The sequence below is a fragment of the Syngnathus typhle genome, linkage group LG14, assembly GCF_033458585.1.
Source record: "Syngnathus typhle isolate RoL2023-S1 ecotype Sweden linkage group LG14, RoL_Styp_1.0, whole genome shotgun sequence".
Taxonomy (NCBI): domain Eukaryota; kingdom Metazoa; phylum Chordata; class Actinopteri; order Syngnathiformes; family Syngnathidae; genus Syngnathus; species Syngnathus typhle.
In genome coordinates this window covers 12,935,613-12,959,664 of record NC_083751.1, presented here as the reverse complement: position 1 = coordinate 12,959,664, position 24,052 = coordinate 12,935,613, and the positions used below count along the sequence as shown (strand labels likewise).

The window sequence follows — 24,052 nt, the reverse complement described above, 5'->3', positions numbered from 1 at the left end:
TTTTTCCTGAGGGCGAGACAGCGCAGACAACCAATGGGTCGGCGAGGCTTGCTTTCCTATGCTTTTGTTTTGGTCTCCTTTATTTTTTATTTTTTGTCCTCCACCTTGGCTCAGCGCCCGTGCCAAGGGCTGGGCAGAGGCCACGCCCACCTTGACGCCCTTGTCGTCCTCCGCCCCCGAAGCGGCGTATAAAAATGCCGCTCTATCAAGGTAGGCAAGCGGACGCGAAGAAGTCAACTGCAAGAAAGAACATAAACATCATCAGCATCAGCAACTGCAAAAGGTAAAGTCTGCACGCGGACACACTCGCAGGATCGTTATAATTATAATTCCTGTATCTCTTCCGATTGAGTTTTTTTAATGTTTGTGTCAAGACAGTGTGGAAAAAAGAGAACAAAAAGAGAAGCAAATGTAAGGAAATGGAGATCACATGAATAAGAAACGATGAGCAACATAAATACCAATTCCTGAGCAACGAGTTTGGCGGGCAGCAGCTACGCCCTGTTGCGTCATATGACCAATTATCAGCAACCATCACTGAGCAATAATATCTTGCTCTTGCCGCTTAAATGTTGTTAGTCACCCGAATGTTGTTAGTCACTTAAATGTTGTACAGAGGCTGAGATCAGCCAGAGTCAAATTCCTTGTTTGGCATGCACTAACTTGGCCAATAAAGTTGATTCTGATTCTGAAGCTGCTCTCCGCTCACAAGAGTGTTGATTTCGTCATGCTGCCGCCCGGTGCCAGCTGACATAGTCGCAACAAGTTTGACGGGCAGTAGCTACGCCCTGTTGTGTCATATGAGACATTATCAGAAACCTGCTCTCCGCTCACAAGAGTGTTGATTTATTCATGCTGCTGCCAGGTGCCAGCCGACATCGTCGCGGTTGCCCGTGTGACAATAGCTATAGAATAGATGCGTGCGACTGGCCAGCAACCAGTTTTTACAACTTTGTTCAGGTGAGGATGCCGACTCTCAAAGCATTCCATTCAGCGGGGAAGCATCCCGGTCTTCAGATATGGCGTGTGGAGAAGCTGGACTTGGGGGAGGTGCCCAAAGAACTGCACGGAAGCTTCTACATGGGAGACTCCTACATCGTCCTCCACACCAACTCCGTGCTGTCTTACAACGTGCACACCTGGATGGGTAATGAGTGGGAATGGCTACTGCAGCCCCAAGCAAGCACATGTTTGGGTGGAAATGCTGAGTAAAGTGCCACTTCTCTGTTTGCGCCCCTGTCGGCCGCCACAGGCTCGCAGACGTCCCAGGATGAGAAAATAGCGGCGACTATTTTGATGACACAGCTGGACGGCTCCCTGGGCGGCGCCGCCGTACAGTTCACTGAGCACCAGGGTGAAGAGTCGGTGTCTTTCCTCCAGTATTTCAAACACGGACTCAAGTACCAGGTGGTTCGCTCGCTCAATCGCTGGCGCGTGCCGACGCCAGACGTGACGTGTCACGCGGGCTCATGCAATGCTGCGTTGTTGCCTTTCAGAAAGGGGGCGTGGCTTCAGGCTTCCGTAACGTGGTAACCAACGAAGCAAATGTCAAGCGTCTGCTGCACGTGAAAGGTCACCGACAGGTACGCGCCACTGAGGTGGACCTGACCTGGGCTAGCTTCAACAAGGGGGACTGCTTCATTATTGACTTTGGCAAGGTACGGAAACCCCGCCGGCCTCCGCAGCCTTTTTGGTCTGCTTTCCCGCTGCTTATGGCCAGCCGTGTTTGATTGACAGGACATCTTCCCCTGGGCGGGCAGCGACAGCAACCGGTACGAGCGGCTGAAGGCCACGCAACTGGCCGTGGACATCCGTGACAACGAGCGGCGAGGACGCGCGGAGCTGCACATCATCGACGAGGGAGATGAGCCCGAGGAGGTCATCAAGGTGACGCTCCGTTTGCTTAAGTCATAGGTCCCTTCCTTGGCACGAGTTCTTCTACTCAAGTATCTGGACACACCCAAAAGAGCGGCACACTTCTCTCTTTTTTTGTTTCTTGTGTCCTGTCCTTCTCTATTTGGCCTTTTCTTCTCGAGTCTGCTTTTTATTATTCCAATCCCTTGTATAGATTTCAAGCTATTGTCTTGTGCTACTCGATTTTATTCTATGCTACTCTGTTCCACGTTGTCCTCTTCTTGAAATATATGCTGATTTATTCGACTTTGCTCTATTTTCTTCTATTTCACTCCAAAGAATTCAAACGATCCTATTTTAGTGTGGCCTACAATATGCCTTTCAACGGTGTTATAGTCGACGCTTTCCTATGCTACCCCAACGTGCTCTGTTTGGTTCTGTTGTCTTTTAATCTGTCCTGACCTGTTCTATGTCTACTCTACTCTTTTCCAGCCTATTCTGTTCTGACTTGTTGAATTCGACTGTCGCTTGTTTTATCTTTATTTTTTTTCTCCCAGGTTCTGGGACCAAAGCCCGATCTGCCTCCAGGAAGTTCAGACATGCCTACCATGCAAAAGAGCAGAGGCTCTGCATCTCTCTACATGGTAAGAGCACAATGTAGCACGACACACCAAACGTGCTGAAAGATGTGCAACAGCTCGTTGCTAACATGCAGAGGAGTCTGCTCTCTAACTGTTTCCCGTGCAGGTGTCAGATGCTTCAGGCAAGATGTCACTGAAGGAGGTGGCTCAGAGGAACCCCTTCAAGCAGGACATCCTCTCCAGCAAAGAGTGCTACATTCTAGATAATGGCCAAGACAACAAGATCTTCTTCTGGAAAGGTAGCTAGCTAGCCAAGTTTCCAGCAAAGGGTTGACAATAGTAGTCAATGAGTTTTCTAGCGTGTGTGTTAGGTTCTCGGTTGGTTTTGTAGTTAGTGGGGTGGCAAATGTGCTAGTTTGCAGAGAAATTAGTTTAATTGTCTGACTTTTTTTTTTTTTTAGCAAGTGACTTCAATAATTTAGTCCGTCTTGACTATTTTGGAGCACGTTGCTGGGTTTTAATATGACTTAGCACAGTAATCCATGTTAGCGGTTTTCGCGCAGGTCGGGACTCTAACAAGGAAGAGCGGGAAGCCGCGCTTACCGTTGCCAATAAGTTCATCACGGACAAGAAGTACTCAGACAAGTGTCAGGTAATGAGTCACTTGAACAGCGTTTGGTCACAAGCTCATCTCATTCCCGTGACGCCTAACGTGCAGGTCCAAATCCTGCCGCAAGGGGCAGAGAGCACCCTGTTCAAGGAGTTCTTTGAGAACTGGCTAGACAAGGATGAGACCACGGGTCCGGGTCAGGCGTACACGGTGGGAAGGATCGCCGTCGTTAAGCAGATCCCCTTTGACGCCTCCGGTCTCCATGGCAACAACCTCATGGCTGCGCAGCACGGAATGGTGGATGACGGATCGGGCAAAGTGCAGGTACTTCCTGTCCCTTGACGCTTCCTCCTGCTCGTTAATGCCGCTTACTTCCTGTTGTTCAGGTGTGGCGCGTGGAGGGCGGCGGCCGTGTTCCTGTGGACGCGTCCTCCCACGGCCAGTTCTTTGGCGGCGACTGCTACTTGCTGCAGTATACTTATAACAGCGGTGGCAGAAACAAGCACATCATCTACATATGGTCTGTTTGTACTTTAGCATTTTGGGTTAGACTTTGAACTTCGGAGAATTCTCCCCCTTCAGGCAAGGAAACAAGTGCTCCAGAGACGAGTTGGGAGCCTCTGCCTTCTTGGCCGTCGCCCTGGACGACTCCATGGGAGGCGTGGCTACACAAGTAAGGCCTTTATTGTGTTGATGTAGCAAATGGAGTCTTCAATCACATCTAGGCGAATAAGCAACATTATTGAGGTGGGCTAGCAAGAGAGGTGCTAAGCAAGCCGCATGCATACCCGTTGTGTTGTTGTCGGTGTCCAGGTGCGCGTAACTCAGGGCCAAGAACCTCCACACCTGCTGTGCCTGTTCGGGGGCAAGCCCCTGGTGGTACATCTTGGCGGCACGTCCCGCAAGGATGGCCACAGCGAGCCAAGCGCCACCCGCCTCTTCCATATCCGCCAGAGCTCCACCGGGGGCACTCGCGCTGTCGAGGTGGGTGGAGCTGTAATTTGGACTCATCTCGAGGTGGTGCCATTGAGTGTCACCGACTCCTTCTGGGTCGTTGAGCCTTCTGTTTGCCTTGAGCCCCATTGCTCTCCCTGTCTGTGGTTTCAGGTGGCAGCGGACGCAGCTTCTCTCAACTCCAACGATGTCTTTGTGCTCAAGTGGCCCAAAGGGAACTTTGTGTGGAAGGGTCGCGGCGCCACGCCGGAGGAGATGGTGGCCGCCAAACACGTGATCAGCATTCTGGGCGGTGGCACCCCCACCGAGGTGGCCGAGACCAAGGAGCCCGGTCAGCAAAACACAAACAAGCCTTGTGTGAGGCCTTGTTCGCAAACAGGGTCTCAAGGGAAAATTGCCATAGTGACACTTTGTCATAGCATCAATTCAGGATGACCTCTCGTACACTTGACTGAAATAGGCGTTTAAGCTGTGTGCGTGTGCATTGATGCCTGTTGTTGCTGCTGCGTGGGCACCACCAGAGAACTTCTGGAAGGCGCTGGGGGGGCGCAAGGACTACCAAACTTCGCTGGTCCTGCAGAACACCAAAGTATGGCAACCCAGACTCTTCGGATGCTCCAACGCCAGCGGACGAATCAACGTGAGGACAAATCTCCTCGTCTTATATTTCTGGTTGGTTCGGTGGTGGAGTGCTCATGGCTTTGATCCTCAACCCCGGTGCTCATGTCAAAGTGTACATGAGCAAGACACCAACCCTGATTTGCTCCCACGTGTGCGTATGTGCGCGCGCCATTGTAAAGGGGTCTGTGTGTGTGGGGGGGTGATCATAAAGGGCTAGCTGCTGTCCGTTTATCTTTTCTTTTCTGTAAAGACCATCCCACCCAAGGGAAAGCCTGCCTCTCCTCTTCTTGACGTTGCGCTTTGCTGGCATGCATTAGTCACATTGAAGCGGGTGTCTTTGCGCAGGTGGAGGAGGTCCCCGGAGAATTGGACCAGTTGGACCTGGAGACGGACGACGTCATGATTCTGGACACTTGCCTCCAGGTACATTGTCTCAACTTCCTGTTTCTAAATATTGTTGTCGACAAACAAGCATCTGACTTTTGACTGGTCCAGCTCTTTATCTGGATCGGGAAAGACGCCAACGAGACAGAGAAAAAGGGAGCGGTGCATATCGGTAAGCCCAACAGGACTGTTTGTGATGCAGAATGACAACACGATGCCCGCTAAGTTTTTTTGCGGACCTTTCAGCCGAGGAGTATTTGAAGTCGGACCCATCCGGCCGCCACGGGACTCCTGTCACCACCATCAAACAGGGTGAGGAGCTGCCCTCCTTTACTGGGTGGTTCCAAGCCTGGGACCCTACCTTGTGGGACAAAGACCTCCTGGCAGTCATCGGCGCTCGTTAGTCGGAGGCCGGAGATTGCGCGGCTTGTCTTGTAGCGTTGCCTGCAGTTTAGTGGTGCGTATTTCAGTAGGCGGGGGTCATATTGGTGGCTTGGTTACGTGAATGGGAACAAGTCACAATGCCCGCGCTGGGTTTTTTTTTTTTTTTGCTTTGTCCATATCAGCTTCCTTAAAATAGAGCAAAACTGGTAGATTTTTTTTTTTTTAGACATTCAATGTCAGACAAAATTAATGGCATGCAAAAGGCCTGTCATTTTTTTCCTGCGGCACACATGAAGAGAATAGAATAGATGCTATTTGATTCATTCCATGTGTTTTGAAATAATGGCCCCATCATGGAATGGTTGATGGTATGCGAAGAGATGGCGATCTGCTGATCGACGTCACTTTCTGGCAGCAGATCGTTTGAAGAATGCCAGCTTGCTCTCCTCCCTTTTGTGATTTTGCTTTCAGTGGAATTTAGCTTTCTTTGCCTTGTGCACATTTAGTTGGCAAATGTTTGAGGCTTTTAAATAAACATGGGAACAAGTCTTGCGCCGAACGTGTGTTTGTCACCCGCGTCAGCTTGCGCGTCAGTGCTGAATGGCACTTTGCGGGGATTAAGTGGTGGGTATTAAGGAAGGCAAAAGCCCGTCCACTTGTTCATTGCCCGGCAGACTCGACGCTCTCGACCGACTTGGACCTGCACGCTGGCCTGTGCTAAAAATGACTCAGAAGGTGGTCCTGATCACGGGATGTTCCTCAGGCATCGGCCTGGCGCTTGCCGTGCGCATCGCCGGGGATGAGAAGAAGCGCTTCATGGGTAAAGTCTGCAAATTGCGTTGTTCATCGTTGACACGATGCTCCGAGCCAGGTTTGCTCTTCTGCGGTTGCTTTAAAATAATTCCAAATCTTGCTTGAAGGTGGCCACTCTCTGCTAATTTTCAGAGCAACAGTTTGACTCAAAATTGTTACAACACTGATCGTCCAAAAAAGAATTGCTGAATTCAAGACCAATTGAAAGTAGAGCATTGAAACGACGCAATGGAAAGATGCCTCGTTAGACTTTATCAAGTTTTCAAGTATTATTTATACAGCCTCATTAGACTTGATCAAAATCTGGGTGGCGCTGAAAAACTTGTGCTTTGGCTGTGTAGTACATTTTTGAATAGATTATAATATGCCGGATATTCTTTTTAAAAGAACAGTTCAGTCATATTGACTTATTAGGTCGAGTACAAAAGCTGCGTAGAAAAATCGCTCAGCTTGGTGCATCGCCGACCTGTTGTAGCTGTCGTTTTGACTAAGGCTTTGGCAGAGGTGCCATTTCAGTCACGATCATATTTTCGGAGCTTCGAGGAGCCGCTTGCTGTGAAAAGTTTGACGTCCACGTGTATGCATGCGTCAGTGTACGCCACCATGCGGAACGTGAGCAAAGGTCAGGCGCTGGTGGAGGCGGCGGGCCGCAGTCTGGGCCGCACGCTGGAGATCAAGCAGCTGGACGTGTGCGACGAGACGTCCATCAAAGCCTGCGTGGACAGCCTGCCCGAGCGCAGGGTGGACATCCTCAGTGAGTTCATCAAGAAAAACATTTGGTCGACGTTTTGTGCCAAGGCTGGGTGAAAATACACCTTCACTCCATTGTCAGTCAGTAACGCTGGCATGGGGCTGATAGGCCCCATCGAGTGCCAGTCTGTGGACGAGATGAAGACGGTGATGGACACCAACTTCTTTGGCCTGGTCAGGCTGCTCAAGGAGATCCTTCCCGACATGAAGCGGCGCAAGAAAGGCCACATCGTGGTCATCAGCAGCGTCATGGGCATCCAAGGTCCTGCCCACCAGTCCCACCAAACCCTTGAAGCAAAACTAATTCCCCTTGCGCCCCCGCAGGGATCCTCTTCAACGACGTCTACGCCGCATCCAAGTTTGCTGTGGAGGGATTCTGCGAGAGTTTAGCAGTGCAAGCGCTCAGGTTCAATCTCAAGTAAGTTCTCAGAAGGCTCCTTACGCTTACGCTGCTCTCAAGCAGAGGCTGGCCTCAACTTTGGGGTGTCCCCACAATTTTGTCGAAGTTGCAAATGCTCTTCCCATTTCCTGGACGTCGCGCTTCTCTTTTGGTCCAAAGTTTATATTATATGGATATGTCCTCCCCTTTTACAGCATCAGCCTGATCGAGCCGGGTCCGGTCATCACAGAGTTTGAGCAAAAGGTGTACGATGAAGGACTGAAAACGAACCTGAGCAATGCTGACGCAGTGACGGCAGATATGTTCACCAACATCTACCTGAAGAACTACAAGCAAATTTTTGAGACGCTGGGACAAACGGCAGAGGATGTGGCTGAGGTAGGGGCCTCCCTTCCCGGTGCAACTCCTCTCGGGATTTCAGGGACGTCTGCCTGGAGCGCTTTGGTCAGAGTAACCTATCAAACTGCCTCCTGAAGAAGCGTCGTTGTTGCGGCTGGGGGAGCGCCCAGTGTGGCCCTTGGCCTTCTTGTCTTAACCGAAGCCCGTATGTCTTGGTGTCTCCTCAGCACACGCTAAGGATCATGACGTCGGACAACCCTCCGTTCCGCCACCAGACCAACATGCTGTACACGCCCATGACCACGCTCAAGTATGCTGACCCCAACGGCGACCTGCCCATCGACACCTTCTACAAGATGGTCTTTGAGCATGACAAGATTTTCAGTGCCAGCCTCAACTTTCTCAAGCTGCTGCGTTGGAGGAGCAGACGCAGCTTCATGCTGGACAAAAGCAGCTAACTGACTGACCTTCTGTTGCTGGAGGGAGTCAGTCGCCGAAACGTGTGCTTGGTTTTAGTGAGCGCGGCAGCCTGCCCGGAGCAGCCAGCACTTAAGTAGCTTGCCCCCGCCAGAGTGCGAATCGGTGGGCGCATAAATATTGTACAGCCTGTCAAGTGTAGAGAGCAAGCGCCAGATAAAACCAAAGCCGCTTTATTAGGAGCATACTTTGCTTTCTCTGCAAATCGAACAAATATAAAGACAATACAGATATGAAGACATATTTGTAAATGGTAATAAATGGGGAATAGATTATAATTTATCATTAGAACACATGATCAACGGTAACATTAAAATGTGTCATATTAAAAACCTAAAATTAAATTGGTTGAACGTTGAAAGAGCTTCCCTCCTGTTTTGTGTGTCAGCACAACTGGGATTGTATGTGATTATGTATTTAAACTAATCTGAGATCCACCTCTCTTATGTCACAGAGGAATGCTATCCAAAAAAGGTGTTGTGGCAAACAGGTTCCAGAGTCCCTGTTAGCTAGAATATCAACGTGCTCATATTTCATTGATGAAAGTGTACAAGCATACATTTACATCCACACAATCATCGATTAAATTGCACAAGTATGTCTACGAATGTTTATAAGTTATTCAAACACATTCCCAAAAAATGTCTAAGAATAGAAGTTGTACAAGTAAAGTGATTTCTATATTAGAATATATACTTGGGCATTTTACTCTGGACTCTGGTAGCTATTTCCCACAATGACTTGGTCACAAATGCTTCAGGTCAGTCACCCCCCAAATTATTGTTTTATCCATCCATCCCTCGCACCCTGCTTCATCCATCCATCTGTCCGTCCATCCTTTTAATTACTGTTTTAACGCCACAAAATTAGTCCCGTTTAACATGAGGGATCCAAAGAGGCTCAAAGGCCATCAACGACGGGACTTCCATGCTCTTGGTATGACACCATGATCCGAAATTGTTCCCCAGCAGTGCTAGTGCTAAAGCGAACAATTTCAGAGGGCGTGTTCGTCAATAATCTCAGAATGCATTCTGGATTTCCGAACAGTGTGACCAGATGTCCTCTTTTTCCCGGACATGTCCTACTTTTGAGTCCTAAAAAATGCCCGGGGGGAATTTCAATAATCGTCCGGGATTTTGTTGGACTGACTCAAACATAATACATGTACAGTACATTGTCAATAGAATTGCCACTCCATTCCACTCAATTCCAGGTTTTTCTGTATCGTTTGCAAATAAATCGCGCCCTTCTCAAATCTAGTCACTTTGCTACGAAGTAGGGGGGGCTGGCCAGTTGACACCGAGTGTTTGTTTACAAGCAATGCCGAAACGAAAATGCACGTTCGCAGAGAAGTAGAATAAAAAAGATTCCCGTGCTTTCGGCAGGGTTGTGATCCTTATGAAGCTCAGTGCTTGACATGGAGGGCAGGCACTTACGTGTCTCTGGCAAATAAATGTGTCAACGCACCCAGCAAGAAGAGGACTGAAGAGGAGCCCTTTTTTTTCCTTCAAATGCACCGATGGCTACGGAAGAGGATTAGGAGATGGCCGTATTTCTTTTTTTACTTAGTGTTCCACTATAAAACTAAAAAGTGCCGGTGTACACATGTGTTTTTGTTAGTGTAAATATGTTTTTGTTATTGTATATATGTTGTTTTGTGTTATTCGGGCCTATAATTGCAATTGCTATACAGACACCATATCATTTGTGTTATAACATATGACGCAAATGACCGCCCCCCCCCCTTCAAAAAAAAAAAAAGGCCCCGCCCCCTCAAAATGACCGCGCCCCATCCAAAAAAAGGTGTCCTCTTTTTCAGAAACCCAAATCTGGTCAATCTACGAACATCCCCTGGTTAGCTCCGACCGCTCGGAAACTCAGAGTTGCTCAGATTTGTCGCTCAATCTATAGAATGGACGAACAATATAAAGCCACCAGCGGTCATTTTACGCTGCCAATTTGTGAACCTGACTAATTTGAGAACATTGGTTTCTCCTTGATTTCTCCTTAAATCAACATGGCCGCACCATGTTGTCAGAACAATAAAAAATGAAACGTAAGCAAAGCCCATAGGGACAAATTGGCTGCAAAATGTAAACCTGGCCACTGGAAGGCACAAGTTCATGATACCGAGGTCAAACACTGATGCAAAAAGTGACGTTGGTTCTTTGCGATACTCTCGTGAATCCTTGCAGGGATCCCATCCTGAAAAGCGCACTGATTATTGTGTTTTCAGTGGGCAAAACAGTTGTCAGTAACAGTGTCAAAGTAAGACGGCTATCCTCTAGCTTTAGCCACGAGGGATCGACGTCTTCTATTTAGTATTAGTAGCTTTAGGCTTGTTTCTGCGCAACTTCCCGTTTCCTGTCTTGTTTTTGTCATATCCGCACAAATGTCGGAGGAGTACATTTTGAAAGTAGTCGACGGCATACTGCCAGTTATTCGACCTTTGACACGGTTAATTGATTAGTTTACGATTAAACTCGCTAGCGACGTCCTTTAATCGATTTCCCGGTGGCACCGGCTCAACCGTGAGTTCCGTGTGAGCGAGCTGCTCCATTGTTCGCCGGTCTGTCTTAGCTTAGCCTAGCTTTAGCCATGCTCTCGGGCGGCAGCGCTGTTGTAAGTCTGCTGGACGCGTTCGGCTACTAAGACTCCTGTTTTTCGCTTCGTGGCTGGACGGTTTCCGCCCCTCCACCACGTCGAACCGCCGTCGTGATATTTGATCGTTGACTCTTGTGCTGATGTTGTGCGGAGCCGTTTCGCTCTCTCTTGCGGCGTCAGCGTAACCTCCGTTAGCCGCAGGGCGGGCGGCGCCAGATTGGACAGAGGTTTAGGGACTTTGGCTTGTGGCTTAGTTGTGTTTGCTTGTTTTGTTCGTGCGATGGCTTCGTCGTCCGGCACCGACGACGACCTGACCATACCGCGCGCCGCTATCAACAAGATGATCAAAGAGACGCTGCCCAACGTGCGCGTGGCCAATGACGCGCGCGAGCTGGTGGTCAATTGCTGCACCGAGTTCATCCACCTCATCTCCTCCGAGGCCAACGAGATCTGCAACAAGTCCGACAAGAAGACCATTTCCCCCGAGCACGTCATCAACGGTAAGGGAACTCCCCTGCTAGGCTGTCGTCGTGCCGTCACCGGCCGTCGAGGTCCAGGGATCCCCCTCGCGACTATACGTGAGTGGGATGAAAACCGCTCCCCAAAGGCTTCTGCTTGGCTCGCTTCAACTTGCGGATACAAATATGGTACTGCGACGTTGATGTAAAGGAGCAACAATTCACAACTATTTGCATACTTGCAATCAAGAAACTACTACTTTCAGTGTAGTCAGTTGACAATTTAAGGGGATAAACTTTGAATGGTTGTGCTGCTTGTCACTTGTGGAGACAGGCAGCAAATGCAGCATTTTATGCTTGTGAGGTGGGACTTTTTGGTGCTTAAGCCACCCCGCAATTGCACTCGCTCGCGCCTCGTCCCTCAGATCAAAACGTTTGTCGCCTTCCAGCACTGGAGAGCCTGGGCTTTGCTTCCTACATCACGGAGGTGAAGGATGTGCTGCAGGAGTGCAAGACGGTGGCCCTGAAGAGGAGGAAGGCCAGCTCCCGCCTGGAAAACCTCGGCATCCCTGAGGAGGAGCTGCTTCGGCAACAGCAGGAGCTCTTCGCCAAGGTAAATCTGATGAGCGGGACAAGCACCTTGGGACTCCCCGTCCCACGCCAGCTTTCACATGCCAAGCGTGACAATCTGTGTGGAGAACTGCCTTACAATACCACAATCCACTGGCATATTTGAGGGTGTCCAGCTCACCAGGCACACAATTTTTGTTGTTGTTTATTTTTGCATGGCAGGGGGATTGATGTGATGATGTGTGTGCATCCAGGCGCGGCAGCAGCAGGCCGAGCTGGCCCAGCAGGAGTGGCTGCAGATGCAGCAGGCGGCGCAGCAGGCCCAGATGGCAGCAGCGGCCAGCGCCACCCAGCAGGCCGGTTCCTCTCAGGACGAAGATGAGGACGAAGATATGTGAGATGGGAAGGGGGGCATAAGGGGTGGGGGGCAGATACCACTGCAACATGCCCTCGAGGATGGACGGAAAGTGCGGGGGAATACTTACTCGAAGACTTTGATTTCCTGCCGCCTCTTTTTCAAATTGTCTTACATTGTGGATGCTTGGAGACTTTTTCTCCCACCTGACAAAAACGTTGACGTGTCAGTATTACTGAGTGCCGTCAGCCAAGATGGCCGCCGGCCTGACATCTGGCATGTTGTTGACATGGTGTCAGTTGAAGAGGATGCTTTGTGTCCACTTGCTCATTCCACAAACTTCTTGAAGCAATAAATTCTTTCTCTTTTTTTACACCTCCACCGCTCCTACACACTCTCCCTTTTTCTTTGTGTGCTGGCTAATCCAAACGTCCTGTCAAAGTGACTGGCAGGTCTTTTCAGAGCAGCCTATCAGCAGCAGTCCGAGGTGGACTGAGAGGACGTGGAGCCCGGTTTAAGATTTTGTTACGATTGACAGGCTTGGATCGACACATTTGCTATATCCAAGCGTCTACGTTTAGGGCAGGGGTCGGCAACCCGCGGCTCAGAGCTGCATGCAGCTCTTTAGCGCCGCCTTCGTGGCTCCCTGGAGCCTTTTTTAAAAAGGTATGAAAATGGTAAAAGATGAGAGGGAAAATATATTTTCATTTTTATTATAGTTTCTGTAGCAGGGGTAAACTCGAGAAAAACATTCTCAACGTTTTCCAATGCTGTAAATTGTGTGGAATACATATTCAATTTCAAAATATCTGTCAACGGAGATTTGCATCATAAGCTGCGACACACGTGTCCTCCAACTCGGTGTGTTGCATCGATGGTTGCTGTTGTAAATAAACTGGTGGGTGTGTGATGAGCGATGGATCCCAAGGGGAAAAAGAGAACGATAGCTGAGGAGAATAGGATTCAACAGTTCTTGGACCGAATCATTTGCTTTCATTGCCAATGCGGAAGAGTTGCCTACATGTTTGCTCTATGATGAGAAGTTGTCAAACAACAAAAAGACTAATGTGGAAATTTCCAGGGAAGGCATGCTGCATTTGCAGCCGAGTACCCAGCTGGGAGTGAGAAAAAATGTGATTGCATTACTGCTGGAGAAATTAGAGGACCGCAAGGATAGATTTAAAAAGTGGATTAGATCTCCAAATTCCACCACGACTACTACAGATGAGAGCTTGCAGTCCTGCGTGAAGATTACAGTTACATTTTACATGCCCGATGTTGAGAAGCTGTCCAGTGATGTCTGAAAACATAAGTCACATTAAATGGGTAAGAACAAAATCATGTCATATATACATCGGCACATATTTTGTATCAAAGGGCTGTTTTTATAAAGTTATTTCAGATTTTGTTTCTGTCAAGAAATATTTGGAATGATAGAAATTTTACCGTGTTTAGTTGATCCGAGAATGGCTGCGTTGTATTGTGCGTGTCAAAAGAGGATGATGCTGCATTTCTTTCTTGCACTGACTTACTTGGCCTTTGCACAAAACCAAAGGGAAGGGGATAATGCACAGACATTAAGTTAAAACTGTATTATTTTATATTCATTGCCTTTTTAAAGGGCTGCTGTTTTATTGCACTCTGTTGCACAAATAAAGGGGGGGATTTTATTTCCATGGGGAGTTCTGAAGAAGCCTATTGTGCACGTTCCATTGTTGTTTTTTTCAAATCCTCAAAGTAAAAATGACATTAAAACAAATTTCTTCATTATTCATCAATGCAATGAAATAGAAGTTAATATTATGGAAGTTAAATTTATAGCATCATACAGTAGTATAGTCAAGTGGTGCGTCATTCCCTCAAGCATGTGCTGCAGGAAAAATTAACGTTTTTTTTTTTCCATGTATAATGCGCCCCCATGTATAATGCGCACCCTAAAAATGGCATGTCAATGCTGGAAAAAAGCCTGTACCCATGTATATTACGCACCCAAATTTCTTTTTTTTCTTTTTTTTTAAGTCCCAATGATCGTCACACACGCATCTGGGTGCGGCGCCGCGCTCGGGAATCATTTGGTGATCTAACCCCCCAATTCCAACCCTTAATGCTGAGTGCCAAGCAGGGAGGCAATGGGTCCCATTTTTATAGTCTTTGGTATGGTCTTAACTAGGCTGGATGTATTTTTTTTGTTGGCGTTGATTTCTCCGACTGCCCGTAAAGGCACCATCGCGATCAGTTAGGTTAAAATGAAAAGTGCGGACATGTGAAAAAGGCGTGCGGACATGTGAAAAAGGCGGCTCTGTATGGGAGAGAAGTTGAAGAGGAATAAAAACACCCTTGGAAACCAAAACTTGCCCCTCGTCGTGACTCGGAGCCGCAACAAATGTTTCGGATTTGTGTAGGGTACATTGTGACAGCAAACGAGCAGGTGATCGAGCAAGCGTCTGATATGAGAGCATTGCGTTCGTATGGAGCGTGTTTGAAGTGAACAGCAGAGACGAAAGGAACAAGGCAAAGTGTTGTGAAATAAAATATTACCTGTAATACGCATTTTGTTATTTACTGATTGTATTAAACTATCACATTCATTGTCAGTCAAGAAGAGAAGAGGACTATTCGCATCGGATCCATAGTACGCATGCGCAGTGATACTGCCTCCGTATGACGTCCAGTCCGCGATGGGGATTAAAAACCAAACAATATTTGCCACTAACACAGGTTTCTGTTCCTGTCTTTGGTAATGTCACCCTGTCTTTTTGTTCCACGTCTTTGTCGGTCAGTCCTGTTGTTGGTTTTGTTAGAGAGTTATGTTAGTTTACCAAGTCTGTGTTTTGAGTTCCTCCAATGAACCCTGGTCCAAGCTGCACTTGGTCGCCCTGGTCCTTTCCACACTCCATCCGTGACAAGATTTTCTTCAAAAATTGTTGTACCATGATTTTCTTCTTCTTCAAAAAAAAAAAAAAATTAAAAAAAATGTACCCATGTATAATGCGCACCCCAGATTTTAAGACAATAAATTAGTTAAATTTTGCGCATTATACATGGAAAAAAACGGTACAACTCAGTTAAGTTTTACACAGGGAAGTACTATAGCAATCCTTCTGTCTTTGTTTTCACAGATGATTTATCTAACTTGTGCTTTTTTGTGGGGAAGCTACACATGACACAGACAACAGATGGGTCTTGTTAACTAGTGCATGTGATGATTAAGAAATATATTGAATTACACATTCATTGTAAATTATTGTCTGTTCTATGTTTTCAACAGTGCGCATTTTGAGGTTTATAACTTCCTAACGTGTAATATTTTAAAATGTATGTGCTGCATTATATAATCTTGCTTATTTCTTTGTTTACCAGATTCAGTGTGACGAGTGTTGCAGGTGGTTCCATCTTGTATGTGTCGGGGAGCCTCCAACGGAAGGCTCTTTTTTGTGTACATGTACAGAGATTAAATGATAAATATTTGAAGCTTGCTTAAAGAAACAATTTTTTTTCTTAATAAAGTTTAAAGTTATTATTTTTTATGTATGTTATATGATTGTTTGACCAATCCCCACGGGGGTCGCGGGAGTGCTGGAGCCTATCCCAGCTGTCATCGGGGAGTAGGCGGGGGACACCCTGAACCGATTTTCATTTTAAAGCAAATTAATAAATGCAACAATATTAATTTGCTTTGAAAATACCTGAGTAATAAAATGGATGGATGAATGATGATCACAATTAAGTATAAAGTTTCCTTTGTAATATATACTCCTTGTAGCATGTAATGGTACCCAAAAAGAGGAGTTTCTTTGCATCGAAGTTTCTGCAGAGCTCACGTAATGATATCGTTGCTTTTTGGTGAAGTGAGTGAGTGTTCCCGCTGTATGACTGGTCTTTGAATGCACCCCGCTTCAACGGCAGAACGCGGATGAATTTAAAGACACCAAACGAGAATAATCCTTTCTAAAAATTAAAATTGACTGACGCAAACGTGAGTTCTTCATGTTTTTATTGAAAACAAAATAGTGCTGACGCCGTGCGGCATCGGTTTTTCGCTTTCCAAACAAGGCGTGCGCGCTCCCGCGGCAGGGGGAACAAAATCTCACGGGGGAACCAAATCGAGTACAACACCTGTATCACGAGCACCCCCTGCCATAAGGCTGGAGAACCTTTTTTTCGTTGTCTCCGTAAGGTCTCTTTTCAAAGACGTTTTGTTCATCTAAAGAAACTTGACGTTACAGATGACAAAAACACTAGATATTATATACATCAGCTTAACTACGGAAATTAGTTAATATAACCATAGTGTTTGAACACTTAAACAGCGACATAGAGACAGACCGCCGTTCAATCTAACTGCAAAGCTCGTCCATAGGCAGCCGCGTGATTACGCAATCCTCAGAGAGGGCAAGGCAGGAAGTTGGCTCCTCCGAGGGGATCGTCTTTGGTGTTTAAATAACTATAAAAATTCAGTGATTTTGGTTCAAAATGATACAAAACTATTGAAATTAAAAGGAAAATGACTTTATAATAAAAACAATTTAATTTGTTTTTTTCCCGTAGTCAAAGTCAAAAAAGTCAAAGTCTGCTTTATTGTCAATTTCTTAACATGCCAAGACACCCAAAGAAATCGAAATTACGTTCCCACTATCCCACGGTGACAAGACATAGTACACAATATACATACAAGTAATCAATACATAAGTTGCGTATGTGGCGTGATGAGTGCAAACGTCCACCAGATGTCTCTGTCGGCACAATTCAGTCCAGTGAAAAAGTCACTGGAGAAACACAACGGGCTCATATTTCACAACAACAATGACAAATTGCATTCATTACGCACATCAAGAAGAAAAAAAAGCATAGCATTTATACAACATTGTTGTCCAAACTTACATAAGTGTGTGACATAAGTGTGTTGTGTAACTGCAGAAGGCATCCAACGTGTCATCTTGAACAGGAACCTCTCCAGCGCATCCACAAGGTCTCCTGACTGTGAGACATGCCCGGAACAATTCCCTGGAAAGGCATCCAGGAGGCATCTTGATGAGATGCCCAAGCCACCTCATCTGGCCAGCTCCTCTCAACGTGGAAGAGTCCCTCCTGGATGACCGAGCTTCTCATCCTATCTCTAAGGGAGAGCCCGGACACGCTGTGGAGGAAACTCATTTCGGCCACTCGTATCCGTGAGCTTGTTCTTTCATAGGTGAGGGTAGGGGCGTAGATTGACTAGTAAATTGAGAGCTTTGCCTAATGGCTCAGCTCTCTCTTCACGACGATGGACCGGTACAGAGTCCACATCACGGCCGACGCTGCACCGATCCGCCTGTCGATCTCGCGCTCCATCCTGCCCTCACTTGTGAACAAGACCCCAAGATACTTGGGGCAAGATCTCATCCCAGATCCTTTTCCGACTGAGAACCATGGACTCAGATTTGGAGGTGCTGACCTTCATCCCCACCATTTCACACTCGGCTGCGAATTGCTCCACTAAGAGCTGGAGATCACGGCTTGAAGAAGCCAACAGTACCACGTCTTCTGCAAAAAGCAAAGATGCAATCCTGAGGTCCCCAAACCGGACACCTTCAACGCCTCGGCTGCGCCTAGAAATTCTGTCCATAAAAGTTATGAACGGAATCAGTGACAAACGGCAGCCTTGGCGGAGTCCAACCCTCACTGGGAACGAATCCAACTTACTGCCGGAAATGCGGACCAAACTCTGGCATCAATGATACAGGGACCGAACCGCCCTTATCAGTTGGTTCGGCGCCCCGTACTCCTGAAGCACCCTCCACAGAATTTCCCAAGGGACACGGTCGAACGCCTTCTCCAAGTCCACAAAACACATGTGGACTGGTTGAGCAACCTCCCATGTACCCTCGAGGATCCTACCGAGGGTATAGAGCTGGTCCACTGTTCCACGGCCAGCACGAAAACCCCACTGTTCCTTCTGAACCCGAGATTCGACCTCCCGACGGACCCTTCTCTCCAGCAGCCCTGAATAGACCTTACCAGGGAGGCTGAGGAGTGTGATTTCTCTGTAGTTGGAACACACCCTCCGGTCCCCCTTCTTAAAAAGAGGGACCACCACCCCAGTCTGCCAATCCAGAGGCACCGTCCCCGATGTGCATGCAATGTTGTAGAGGCGTGTCAGCCAGGACGGCCCCACAACATCCAGAGCCTTTAAAACTACGGGCGGATCTCGTCCACCACCGGGACCTTGCCTCCGAGGAGTTTTTTAACTACCTCTGTGACTTCAACCACAGAGATTGGAGAGTCCACCTCGAAGTCTCCAGTTCTGCTTTCACAATGGAAGGTGTGTCGGTGGAATTGAGGAGGTCTTCGAAGCATTCTCCCCACCGACTCACGTCATCCCGAGTCGCGGTCAGCAGCACGCCATCTCCACTGTAAACAGTGTTGACGGTGCACTGCTTCCCCCCTCCTGAGATGCCGGATGGTGGACCAGAATTTCCTCGAAGCCGTCCGGAAGTCATTCTCTATGGCCTCGCCAAACTCCTCCCACGCACGGGTTTTTGCCTCAGCAACCGCCAAAGCCGCGTTTCGCTTGGCCATCCGGTACCTCTCGGCCAAAATGGCCCGATAGGACTCTTTCAGCTCTCAGGGACAGCATCCCTTACCACAGGTGTCGACCAACGGGTTCGGGGGTTGCCGCCACGACAGGCACCGACCTCCTTATGGCCACAGCTGCGGTCGACTGCCTCAACAATGGAGCACGAAACACGGTCCACACAGACTCATTGTCCCCCGCTCGCGGTGGGAGTTGAAGCTCTTTCTGACAGGGGATTCTGCCATACGCTCCCAGCACACCCTCACAGTACATTTGGGTCTGCCAGGTCAGACCTGCATCTTCCCCCACCATTGGAGCCAACCCACCACCAGGTGGTGATCACTTGACAGCTCTGACCCTCGCTTCACCCGAGTGTCCAAAACATGCGGCTGCAAAGCCAATGAGACGACTACAAAGTCGATCATCGAACTGCGGCCTAGTGTGTCCTGGTGCCAAGTGCACACATGGACACCCTTTTGCTTGAACATGGACAATCCGTGTCGACCACAGAAGTCCAATAATAGAACACCGCTCGGGTTCAGATGGGGGGGGGGGGCGTTCCTCCCAATCACGCCCTTCCAGGTCTCACTATCATTGTCCACGTGAGCATTGAAGTCACCCAGCAGAATGATGGTCCCCAGAAGGATCGTATTGCAATCATTACAAACATCAAGAGGAAAAAAAAGCTTAGCACTTACACAACTTTGTTGTGCAAACTTACATAAGTGTGGCTAAGTGTATTGTGTAACTGCAGAAGACATCCAACGTGATTTTTTTTCCAAAGTCCTTGACATCTTGAACGAGACCCAGTCTCAGCAAAAAGGGGCCGCGTTGCAGCTTTGTGTTTGGCGTGCGAGCACACCGGGCGTTTGATCTCCAGAAACCGTCGATACTGCCGGGAAACATCATTGGCGGTTCATTCGGGAACGTTTCTCTAGCCCATGGGTGTCAAACTCAAGTCCCGGGGGCCAGATACGGCACGCCATATTATTTTATATGGCCAACGAAGATAAATTGTACATCAACTTCAAGTGTCAATATTAAAATTACAATTTGTCTTCATTTAAAAAATAATAATAATATTAATATATATTAATAGTATAAATGACAAATGAAATAATGTGTAAGTAATATAAATATAATATTTATTTATAATATAAATATAAATGTGTGTATGTTACATTTGTAGATGTAGCTTATGTATGCATACTGTAAATATGTTTTTAGAACTCTTTTATTATTATAACAACTTTTTTATTATAACTTTTTTAGTGTATATACTGTAAATATGTTTTTAGAGCTCTTATTATTATAACAATGGTTTTACAACAAGGTACAATACTGTCAATATGTTTTTCGAACTCTTATTATAACAACTTTTTTATAATAAGGTGCAAGTGTACGTGCTGCAATTGTGTGGGTACTCCCTGCCTTCTGCTGGCGTGCGGGCAACTATCGTGCCATTATTCCTCAGTTTAGAATTTCTATTTTAAATCTTTGATTTTTTGGGGGGGGGGAATCCGCGATGAACTGAAGCCGCGGTAAATGAACCGCAATGTAGCGAGGGATTACTGTATACTAGTAAGTAAGTCATGTGTTAATGATCAAGTAATATTTTTTTAATAAATCCACATATAAGTCACTCCTGATTATAAGTCGCACCCCCGGGCAAACTGAAAAAAACTTATAGTCCGGAAAATACAGTAATTATTCTTTCTCATCTTTTTCAGTAAATCATCGTATGGCCAAATTTACATTATTCCAAGTTCCTGTCCATGGATTCTGCATCCTAATATAGGAAATATGATTTTCTTCGATGCACAAAATGTGTTTAAGAAATAAAAATGTTGATTTTCTATAAAAGGAAACCAATTGGTTGTTCATTATTAAGTGAAATGTCTTGTTTTCTCTTGTATTTTTACAACTGCTCTTTAACCAAGTAAAATTACGATTTATACGATTATTCGATTGATCGATGGAATATTCGGTAGAATATTCGATTCCTAAAATATTTGATAGCTGCAGCCCTAAACCGCGGCACTGATTTTTCATCTCATTCACTACTTTGAGTCTTAGAAGCTTTATATTTCTGTACTCCATGCGCTGAGTTAGCTCAGCGCATGGAGAATAGAAATTCCAATCAATTTGAGTTTCTTATTGTGCCGAGCAAAATGACTGTATAGAGGACAGACAGTCATTTTGCTAGGCGTTTTTCCCTGTAAAAAAACCCTTTCCATTTTCAACATTTCTTAACACAGCACAAAATATCGTCCACGTCGCAAAAATTCACACCTTCCCCAAATCCCACGTTTTGAAGTAATTGAAAAGAAGACACAGTATTTGTCTGAATTTGCTCTTTGCTTCGATTGCCTCCCAAATCAGTTCCCGCATGTGGATGTGCTCGTAAACGAGGAGGCGTGTTGCGCTGCTGCGGTGGTGGCTTGGCATTCTTTGGATTGGAGCAAACACTGCTAATTGGGAACAGGCCTGAGCGTGTGTAGGCTATTCTTATCTAACTACATGTCCCCGCGTGGCCTTGTCCTCGTCTTGGCCCATCTTGTTAGCACGTTTAGCATCTTCATTCACTCACATTTTTGATGTGTCAAAACGAGTGATCGAATGACATTAGTGACACATTTCATTCTCGCATTTGAGGAACTCAGATCCAGCGGCCGTGAGTGAGTTGATCAGTGGCCAGGGCGTCGGTGGTTCAAACCCATCTCTGACCGAGCCAAGTGTTATGTCCCTGCGCAAGGCATATGAGAACATGTTCTTGATTTGCTTAGCTGATAAAACTGAGTATTAAGATAGTTACTTCTTTGCTTCCTTTTTTTTTACTTTGTGACCTTTCTTCCAAGTTTCCTTCCTTCCTTGTTTCCATGCGAATAAGGATTCGCTAGCTTTCTTCCTTTGCGTGTTGTGGATGATGTTGTTGAGCCAGGAAAAACAAAGATGTGGAGTAACAGTCGGTTCTTTATTGGCAAGATCTTGGGTTGCTTAATGGTAGTCAGATGAAACAATGCCCTCCCTCTCCATACTGCCCAGAAAAGGCGGGAAAGTGTCACCTGACCATTTGGTATCTATGAGTGTGGGGGAGTCACGCCCGCATCTGTGTGTGTGCGCGTGCACATGTGTGTGTATTGGACGCAGTTCTGTGTGCTGTATCTGTGTTCTGATTGAGCAGTTATATTTATGTAAAATAATGAGAAGATTTGCACACATATGAAGATGACAATGAGATTGTCTAACCCAGGGGTGGGCAAACTACGGCCCGCGGGCCACATCCGGCCCACGGGACCGTTTAATCCGGCCCGCCAACCCTGAACAAATTGTATTATTAAACTTTTTTTTTTTGGTCATTTTGCCTGCAATGACTGCGTTTTCCCAGTAGATGGCGAAGCGCTCGCCTGCGCATTTATTACCGGAAGCCGTGTCAGAAAGCTCGGTGCACACTCACAAGTGCGTGTACGTACATGGCGCACTCGCGCTCTATTTGTATCAGTCCCGAATTTAGAGCGTGGGCTGTGACGACAGCATTCTTATAATTCGCGCACTGAGCTTTCAGATGCAGTTTTGCGCTAAAGCCACCCACAAACCTTCCCCTGGAATCCTTCCATTAAAATGAGTGGCCCGAAAAAAAGAAGTGAGTGCCGAATGTTAAAAAAGAGTGGCCAATTTGGCTCGACGGACGCGACGTGACGTTCAGCCACATGAACGTCAACATCAACCCGTCACAGATCAAGGTAAACGGACCAACACCTCGGATCTCGCCTAAGAATTGCCACAACAAATTTTACTCCAGACTATGACGCACTAGCAAAAAAGGGAGACCAACAACACTGTTCCCACTGAAAATGAACGGGAGGCTCTCAAGTTTATTGTAAAAAAATGCATTTTGAATATGATTTGTACACATAGCAGGGATTGAAACTAGCGACCATTCTCATTTTCAAACAATGCAGGATGCTCAAGGACATTGATGCACCACCTATTTGCGACTAATCTTAACCTGTAAAGTTCTTAAGGCTTACTTTAAGGAGGTGTTTCCCGTTTCCTCACCTCTGTTACCAGGTGTTTGCGAGTTAAAACTCTGCTCTGATTTTCAGATACCCCTCACCTTGTTGCTGTTTTGATTACTTTATTTGGATGTATGCTTTCACCGATTCTTCAATATGATATATTTGGTCAGAATGTTTGCCGTTTGATGTGATCTCATAAGATAAACATCTTTCATTAATCTGACCTGCAGGCACTGAAGTGATGGAGATTGTTATTCATAATAACAGTGTCGTATTTTATGAGAATCACTGATAGCAGTTTTTTAGTGAATTATTTTATTTTTTTAATGCTGTTAATAAATGCATTTGTTTTCAAAAAAAATTGTTTGGAATATCCATGCTTTACTACCTACTAAAGGCCAAGATCTTTTATGCAATGACCTTTACAGGTCGCTTATATGACTTCACACAACGCCTACGTCCATCTGCTCCTTGTCCGGCCCTCCGGTCCAAATTTAGAACCCAGTTCGGCCCGCGAGTCCAAAAGTTTGCCCACCCCTGGTCTAACCTAACAGAATATGTACCGTAATTTTCGGACTATAAATCGCGTTTTTTTTCATAGTTTGGGTGGGGGGGGCGACTTATACTCAGGAGCGACTTATATATGTTTTTTTTTTCAAAAATTTTCAAAGAAAAAAAAAGTGAAACCACGATAAATGAACCGCAATGTAGCAAGGGATTACTGTAGTTTGAATTTCAAGTGACGACAGCAGCGCAACGTCGCGTCAGCAGCAGCTCGTCGAGTCAGTCTTTGTCCTTTATGTAAACAACCGCCGCGCTGCTAACGCAGCGTCGCGCTGCCTCGTCGTTATTCCACAGATCTACTATATAACTATATTGTAGCGTTAACAAAGTTCAAGGAAAGATGTGGGTTTGGTAAACGGCTCTTTATTTAACAAAACAAACTTACCGTTTTTTTCCGTGTATAGTGCGCCCCCATGTATAGTACGCACCCCTAAAAATGGCATGCTGATGCTGGGAAAAAGCTTGTACCCATGTATAATACGCACCCAATTTTTATGAATTTTTAATTAATTATTTTTTTAATTAATTTTTTTTTTTTTTTTTTTTTTTAAAGTCCCAATGATCGTCACACACGCAGGGAGGCAATGGGTCCCATTTTTATAGTCTTTGGTATGGTCTTAACTAGGCTGGATGTAATTTTTTTTGTTGGCGTTGATTTCTCCGACGGCCCGTAAACGCACCACCGCGCACGGGAAAGAGGCGGCTCTGTATGGGAGAGACGTTGAAGAGGAATAAAAACACCCTTGGAAACCAAAACTTGCC

The 24,052-nt window shown here is 46.5% G+C and overlaps 3 protein-coding genes across 4 annotated transcripts; all 3 read left to right on the top strand.

Annotated features, from left to right (window-relative positions):
• The first annotated feature begins 117 nt into the window (after window positions 1–117).
• LOC133166544 (scinderin-like) lies at window positions 118–5,936 on the top strand. The gene is made up of 17 exons (XM_061296516.1): window positions 118–283; window positions 961–1,147; window positions 1,253–1,407; window positions 1,497–1,658; window positions 1,738–1,887; window positions 2,412–2,498; window positions 2,602–2,734; window positions 2,999–3,087; window positions 3,154–3,369; window positions 3,432–3,565; window positions 3,628–3,718; window positions 3,859–4,029; window positions 4,153–4,330; window positions 4,521–4,639; window positions 4,966–5,043; window positions 5,116–5,176; window positions 5,251–5,936. Exons 2-17 carry the CDS (start codon window positions 967–969, stop codon window positions 5,406–5,408), a joined length of 2,163 nt encoding a protein of 720 aa, XP_061152500.1. The 5' UTR covers window positions 118–283; window positions 961–966; the 3' UTR covers window positions 5,409–5,936.
• A 155-nt stretch (window positions 5,937–6,091) lies between these two features.
• Window positions 6,092–8,771, top strand: zgc:109982 (uncharacterized protein LOC553564 homolog). Its single transcript, XM_061296517.1, has 5 exons — window positions 6,092–6,955; window positions 7,034–7,213; window positions 7,276–7,369; window positions 7,546–7,729; window positions 7,918–8,771. The coding sequence occupies exons 1-5, from the start codon at window positions 6,781–6,783 to the stop codon at window positions 8,146–8,148; spliced, it is 864 nt and encodes a 287-aa protein (XP_061152501.1). The 5' UTR covers window positions 6,092–6,780; the 3' UTR covers window positions 8,149–8,771.
• A 1,748-nt stretch (window positions 8,772–10,519) lies between these two features.
• dr1 (down-regulator of transcription 1) lies at window positions 10,520–12,535 on the top strand. 2 transcript variants are annotated; one of them, XM_061296519.1, is made up of 4 exons: window positions 10,520–10,698; window positions 11,112–11,271; window positions 11,679–11,842; window positions 12,054–12,535. In XM_061296519.1, exons 2-4 carry the CDS (start codon window positions 11,112–11,114, stop codon window positions 12,195–12,197), a joined length of 468 nt encoding a protein of 155 aa, XP_061152503.1. In that variant the 5' UTR covers window positions 10,520–10,698; the 3' UTR covers window positions 12,198–12,535. The 2 variants fall into 2 exon arrangements, with proteins under 2 accessions (XP_061152503.1, XP_061152502.1); XM_061296518.1 differs by having other exon boundaries at window positions 10,520–11,271.
• Window positions 12,536–24,052: the final 11,517 nt, after the last annotated feature.

What these genes read in the sequence shown, in the direction of transcription:
- zgc:109982 (XM_061296517.1), top strand. Translation starts at nt 6,781, where the DNA reads ATGCATGCGTCAGTGTACGCCACCATGCGGAACGTGAGCAAAGGTCAG. An exon ending in CAGCGTCATGGGCATCCAAG is followed by an intron (nt 7,214 to 7,275) that starts GTCCTGCCCACC and finishes GCGCCCCCGCAG; the next exon opens with GGATCCTCTTCAACGACGTC. An exon ending in CGGCAGAGGATGTGGCTGAG is followed by an intron (nt 7,730 to 7,917) that starts GTAGGGGCCTCC and finishes GTGTCTCCTCAG; the next exon opens with CACACGCTAAGGATCATGAC.
- LOC133166544 (XM_061296516.1), top strand. Translation starts at nt 967, where the DNA reads ATGCCGACTCTCAAAGCATTCCATTCAGCGGGGAAGCATCCCGGTCTT. An exon ending in TGGGAGGCGTGGCTACACAA is followed by an intron (nt 3,719 to 3,858) that starts GTAAGGCCTTTA and finishes GTCGGTGTCCAG; the next exon opens with GTGCGCGTAACTCAGGGCCA. An exon ending in GGCCGAGACCAAGGAGCCCG is followed by an intron (nt 4,331 to 4,520) that starts GTCAGCAAAACA and finishes GGGCACCACCAG; the next exon opens with AGAACTTCTGGAAGGCGCTG.
- dr1 (XM_061296518.1), top strand. Translation starts at nt 11,052, where the DNA reads ATGGCTTCGTCGTCCGGCACCGACGACGACCTGACCATACCGCGCGCC. An exon ending in CCCCGAGCACGTCATCAACG is followed by an intron (nt 11,272 to 11,678) that starts GTAAGGGAACTC and finishes GTCGCCTTCCAG; the next exon opens with CACTGGAGAGCCTGGGCTTT. An exon ending in AGCAGGAGCTCTTCGCCAAG is followed by an intron (nt 11,843 to 12,053) that starts GTAAATCTGATG and finishes GTGTGCATCCAG; the next exon opens with GCGCGGCAGCAGCAGGCCGA.